The sequence below is a fragment of the Triticum dicoccoides genome, chromosome 7B, assembly GCF_002162155.2.
Source record: "Triticum dicoccoides isolate Atlit2015 ecotype Zavitan chromosome 7B, WEW_v2.0, whole genome shotgun sequence".
NCBI classification, from domain to species: Eukaryota; Viridiplantae; Streptophyta; class Magnoliopsida; order Poales; family Poaceae; genus Triticum; species Triticum dicoccoides.
This window is the reverse complement of record NC_041393.1, coordinates 673,930,081-673,936,645: the sequence shown is the minus strand read 5'-3', so window position 1 is coordinate 673,936,645 and position 6,565 is coordinate 673,930,081. Positions and strand designations below refer to the sequence as shown.

The following is a 6,565-nucleotide window of genomic DNA, read 5'->3' as shown; positions in this document are numbered from 1 at the left end:
CAAATCTATCGTCAGTTGCTATTGTCTGTAAGTGATTTCTTTCTGTAATTTAAGTCTCAAGCTAGCTGTAGTGATCCTTTTGATCAATCATTACCTGTAATTATCCTCACTATATTCTTTTCTGTGGTATTATATGCAGGATGAAGATGTATGAAATGAGAAAAGGTGGACGCTATGGCATTGGGTTCATTGACCCAAACACCGTTAATGAATACACATGGAAAATAGATGAACGTCATCAAAAGGCCGTAGAGGACAGCATGCTAGAGTTCTTGAAGCGCCTCAAATACAATCAAGATATACTACTTCCTTACAACTTCCAGTGAGTCACACTGTCTTGTACTACAAATTCTCTGTTTTTGCCTACTAGCTAGCTACACGTTTTTGCTTACATATGCCCGCTTAATTAAGACATGCAAACGTGTGTGCATGCAGATTTCACTGGGTCTTGTGTATCATTAAAGTTGACGCCGGAACAGTTGAAATACTGGACTCACTACTCAAAGAAAAAACTGACTATAACATCTTGTTTGGGGATAGTCAACATGTAATTTCAATCATTATTAACTATATATCTCGGCCTATTTAGTTCGTCATTTCATGATATGAACTATTTAATAACCCCTTTATTCATTTTCTTTGTCGGCGGGCAGGGCTTGGGCAAGGTTCATCAGCGTCATGGAAGGCGAATGGAAAGAAAAGCTTAAATGGGGAAGACCCAAGGTAAGTAATTAAGTAGTACTAGCTAGCTAGCTAGCTGCCATCTCTTTAATTATCATGCTTGATTAATTATTGTCTGATCAAATTCCATTCTCGTAAAGGCCCTGAAGCAGGCGCAGGGGACTGATCTGTGTGCATTCTGCGTTTGCGAGAACATTCGCATGATGACGTCCGAAAGGAGCAGATCTCAAAGACAGGAATGGGTACGCTTGTCAAAACACTATTCACAATTTTTACACCATTATCGATATCTAGTCACACAACTAATACACATGCATATTGATCTTCTTCTTAACAGTTCAGAGAGGTGCGGGAGAAGCTCCTAGAAACGGAGCGCGTAGAAGCACTTCAAAAGGAAATAGCGGGATTTTTGCTCGACCAGGTCATAAATCCGAAGGGAGAATACTATTACCCGCTACCGCCCTCATGAAAACCACTTCCAATTGTCATCGTGCTCCGAAGGCACCAATTAGGCTAATGCCACTGGCTCCAAAGGCAACATGCATATGCAGGAGAAATTATATATAGCTATACATGTGTGTATGTGTGAATTAATTAAAATGATGGTTTGTGAGACATTAATTGATGATATATATATGCATGATTGGTTCTACTAGAAATTCTATTTATATATATATATATATATGCATAACGTGTACAATGTGTAGTATCGTAAAATACCAGCAAACGAAGAAGAATTAAAATGGAAACACAAAATTAAATAAAAAAGAAATCATAAAACTAAAAAAACCCCAAACCTTATAGTACCGGTTGGTCTTACCAACCGGTACTAAAGGGCTCCAGGCCCCTGGAGCTGGCTCGTGCCACGTGGTTTCCCTTTAGCACCGGTTCGTGCTGAACCGGTACTAAAGGGGGGGGGGGCTTTAGTGCCCACACTTTAGTGCCGGTTATGGAACTGGCACTAAAGGGCCTTACGAACCGGTGCTATTGCCCGGTTCTGCACTAGTGGTTGTTGCCAACTCTGCCCATTTCTCCTGTTTTTTGGTGGTCTTCTCAGTCGGCATGGGTTCCTATGTTTGTGGCGACGAGGGCTTTGTTGGCGGAATTCCATGGTGAAGTCGGAGTCGCTGGCTTGTGGAGGAGCGATGACGATGACGCTTGGTGACGACCTCAACTTTATGGTTCTTCTCTACGGCGTTTGTGTATCTCCGTGTGGGTGGCCAGGTCGGCCGGGTTGCTCTGTGTGGGCTGTTGTAATGGTTTTAGCCCGGTTTTCCGTAGTAAACCGGGCAACCCTTTTCTTTTTTGGGTCGCGCTAACTGCCACACGTGTGGCAGGAAAGGAGACGCACCACACGTCTCTAATGTAAACAGATTGCCACGTCATCGCATGCATGCATGCATGAATCTTTTTGGATTTTCAGTTTTTAAAATGTTTTATCTCTTAAACGAAAAATCCGATTAAAAATCCGTTTTCACCATTAAATCCCTCGTGATGAGATCTTCGAAACTAGATCCCATGTTGATATGTTTTGATGAAATTTTTTTTGGATTAAAAGTTGCCATGTCTATTGCATATGAATTGCCATGATATTTACACTGAAGTTGCCATGATATGTTTCAGCTATTTTCTTCTACATTTAAAAGTAAATTTTGACATTTATAAAACGGGGAATTAAGAAATTAGACTTGATATGAACCATAAACTAAAATTGCCATGATACATGCACGTAAAATTGCCATGGTTCATACAAAAAAAAATTTTCTTGGTCAAAGTACTGGAGTTGCCATCATCAAAATACTAAAATTGCCATGATCTACAAACTAAAATTGCCACATGACAACTTTAGTTTAAGCCCTATGGCAATTGCAGTGTAAACATCGTGGCAACTTCTGGCAAAAAAAAATCGTCGAAACATATCAACATGGGGTCTAGTTTTGAAGATCTGGTCGAGACAGATTTAATGGTAAAAACGGATTTTTAGTTTGCTTTTTTATTTAGGAGATACAACATTTTTAAGCCGCGAACCAAAAAAATAAATTATGCTGATGTCATCTATTCATACGTGGCAAAATGAGTGGTGATGGAGGCGCGTGGACGATGTGCAAACGCCCACACGTGTGGGCGATAACATTTCCGTTCTTTTTTTAATGAAATCGAGATCCCTAGCGGCAGATTTTCGAGAAAAACAACAACCAGTGCAAGCACCGCTCAGACAGCAGCGCGAGCACAAGTAAGATGAAACCAGAAAGTTTACGAGCGCTTCTTGCTAAGATGACCACTGAGACAACACAAAGCAAACAATGAAGCTGGGAAAGGTTGCCTCGCCGCCGCGGCAACGTCTAGGGCACCTCCGGAGCCGCCCCAGCGGGAGTTACGCCGTTCAGGTGTTAAACCGATCCAGCATGCATGCTCCCATGATCTGCAAAACATCACCGATAGACGATGCTTTGCTTTGAGTAAAGTTTGGTTTGTTTTTTTGACAATGGACTGCCCATGGACAATACTTTCAAGCACAAGAAGGTGTGTGTGCTTATAGGATTTGTTCCTTTGCGTCATTGTTGACGTTGTCGTTGTGCGTTCAGAAAATAATTATGAAAACAGACAAACAAAATCTGTGCACAGAACTGCAGTCAACCCGGCCATTTAATAAATTATCATCATTACACATCCAATCCATGCGGACTAAATATACTACTCCTACTTGTTGACGTTGCTTTGCTTTGAGTAGTTTGCATGGCTTAAAACCTAGTAAGACTTAAAAGACTGTGTTGCCATAGAAAATACTACACTACTACTACTGCTACTACTATATAACACGTCATATTGGAGGGCGGTGGATATATAGGCCTTGTGCTTCTTCTTCTTCTTCTTCACATGATATGCTTGTCGAGGAACCTTTTCTTGGCCCTGATCTCGTTGCTGTGTCCGCACTTCTTCTTGCGGCAGTTGGTGGTGCCGCGGGGCAAGCGCGCGTAGCACTTGCGGCAGATCATCTTCTTCTCCTTGTACTTGAGGGCGAGCTGCAGGAGGCTGGGGTCCATGATGATGTACTGGCCGCGGCTGCCGCCCCGCAGGCGGAGCACCAGGTGCAGCGTCGACTCCTTCTGGATGTTGTAGTCGGCCAGGGTGCGCCCGTCCTCCAGCTGCTTCCCCGCGAAGATCAAGCGCTGCTGATCCGGAGGGATGCCTGCAATATATCGATAAGCAGCAATAGGTTCAGCATGGTCGAGAGATGCTAGTGGCCGGCCACCGGCGATGAGATTGTGAACACTGAAGGCCGGCGACCGGTGATGAGATTGATCGATGGTGGTACATACCTTCCTTGTCCTGGATTTTGGCCTTGACATTGTCGATGGTTTCGCTGCTCTCCACCTCGAGCGTGATCGTCTTCCCGGTCAGGGTCTTAACAAAGATCTGCATCTTTCTTAGCCGATTGATCAACTGCTCCCTTGCTTGTTCGATCTGATAATCGTGTCCTCTCACCGGCCTATATTTATAGCGAACCAGAAACGCGCCCGCTACGAAAGAATAGTAACCCAGCATGGAGTTCTTTTCTTCGACGATTCTCAACCGACGATGGTAGGACTACGTGGTGTAGACGCGGCCGCTACGAAAAGAAGCAACCCTTCCACCACCGTCGTGGTCTCTCTCGTCTCTCGTGGGGGAAAAGGAAAACCACCGAGCCTTAATTGCCATCGGTTAGTTCTGGGCCGTAGTATCAATGAGTCTTATTTTGGAATCCTGAGATGGCCCGGTAGCTAGAAAGTGTGACAGTTTCACTGAGATAGCCACCGCCGCCGCCATGATGCCTGCCGGAGAGCCAAAACCATTCAAACTGCCATCTGGGCCTGCACACCGGCATCCATGTCTCAAGACACCGTCAACCGTGGCTCCGATCTGGCGCCTCATGAGCGCGGGCGGCATGGTTCGCAGCATTGGCGGGGATTGGACGACCACTGGTTGTGGCTAGTTTCGGCGGCCATAGTCTGTTGTGGTCCCCCTCATGGTGGCGTGTTTTCCAGGCTCCTGCCAAATCCACTAGATCTGTTGCCTAGTCGTTCGCAGGCGGCAAGGGTGGTGGTTAAGGCCCATGGGGTGGAGGCATGGGGCACGACTCATGGCGGCGAGGTGGAGGTCTTTCCCGGGTGCAGTGGCCTCGCGCCGGTGCTGCGGTCGTAGTGGTGCGCCGTCCGGCGGATTGGCACCTATGGCCACAGATGAGGTGTTCTGCGAGCTTGCGTGGGCCAAGGATAGTGGGTTATAGTCGGGGCTTGTTGGGTGGCGAACATTGGCGTCCATAGGGTCATGTCCGCCCGGTCCACCTAGACGGGTTGGGGACACAGGGGTTGACGCTTCCTACCATGGAAGCATGGACCCTGACTCGGTGGTTGATGTCGGGCTAGGAGTGGAAGGAGGTGACTTGTACTCTTCCTGTCGGGGTTGGTGAGCCACTCCCAGTCATGTTGCCGCCGTAGGCACGTCACACACCCCAGCCTCCCACGAGCCTCCGCACCACCGCCAGCAACCCGCGGCCAGCTATTTCTGATGTGCGGCCCAGTCCTATGCATGCATCGTGCCGCAACTTGACTCCGTCGACCCTTGCCAACCTACACCAAGCAGGGGAAGAGGGAACACCACGTTGCTATCATCATTGCCGGGCAAACCCCAACCAGCATGCCGAGGCAACAACGAGGGGAGGAGGGGAGAGGAGGGCCTGAGCCCGTCGCTAGGGTTTCCCCCGGCCACTCACGGGGTTGACGCGGAAGGGGGGAGGATCACATACAACCCTAAGTTATATCGGGTGGAAACAACGTCAACCTTGAATGACAAGGATTCACATCATAAAAAACAGACTTGTGAAATCTCAGTCGACTACGATTTAATTATGTCTCAGTCGATGCTATATTCGCGATATCTTACATTGAGATCTGTACGAAGTTTTCTTTTTTTTTTCTTTTATTTTTTTTCTTGCATATTATGCCACTTGACTGAGATTTGGATCTCAGTCATTCTGCCGCAAAAAAGGGATAAGTCTCAGTCAACTTAGACCTAGCCACACCCCATGAAAAATGTTGCAAAAGCATTCTCGAAGAAAGCATATATCAGGCAGGTTCGCCCAAATAAGAATGTAGAGAGAAACCAATTTGTTTTTTGTTTCTGAATATACTTGGAGGGAACAAAAGAAGTAGACCACAACTGGAAAGGCTTCATGGATTTGATAGCATGCAAAAAGGGGAAATAAGCCTTGGCTCTCAGTGCATATGCACTCGATATGCCAAAAAAAACTAGATATTGCGGAAACGGTCCAAAAAATCTTACAAATTTAGGAAACAAACTCGACCTTTTGTTGTACTCGTGTAAAAAAGTTGGGTCTGTCTAGGACACATCTAGATGTGACATAGTTATGTCACATCTAACCTGGTGTCCATTATGTTTGTGGTCTATTTTTCTTTTGTCCCAGCTTTATTTAGTTTCTTGTTGCTACTATATTTGTGGGAGCTAAAATGTGACATTTTTAGAAAACATCTAGATGTGAATTAGACAACCTAAAAAAAGTCCGCCAATGAAAACATATATTGTGGACTTTTGGGCAAGACAAACAAAAATTCGAGGACAAAAAGTGCGAATAGTAGTGCTTACTACTTTTTCCGGCCATAATACCATCAAAGTCACTCCTTGGCGATTTTTTTACATGAGTATAACACTTGTTCATGTTTGTGGCCAAAAAAATCATGATTTTTTGCCTTCTTTGCAAAAATTATATTTACAAAAAACAGGTTGCATATACTAAAGGAAATATGCCCTAGAGGCAATAATAAAGTTATTATTTATTTCCTTATATCATGATAACACTAGTAGAAAACAGGGCTATCGTTCGGGC

General features: G+C 45.2%; 1 protein-coding gene across 1 annotated transcript; it reads right to left on the bottom strand.

Annotated features, from left to right (window-relative positions):
• Positions 1–3,316: 3,316 nt before the first annotated feature.
• On the bottom strand, positions 3,317–4,130 carry LOC119341844 (ubiquitin-like). The gene is made up of 2 exons (XM_037613692.1): positions 4,002–4,130; positions 3,317–3,871 (listed from the first exon to the last, which is right to left on the bottom strand). The coding sequence occupies exons 1-2, from the start codon at positions 4,102–4,104 to the stop codon at positions 3,555–3,557; spliced, it is 420 nt and encodes a 139-aa protein (XP_037469589.1). The 5' UTR covers positions 4,105–4,130; the 3' UTR covers positions 3,317–3,554.
• Positions 4,131–6,565: the final 2,435 nt, after the last annotated feature.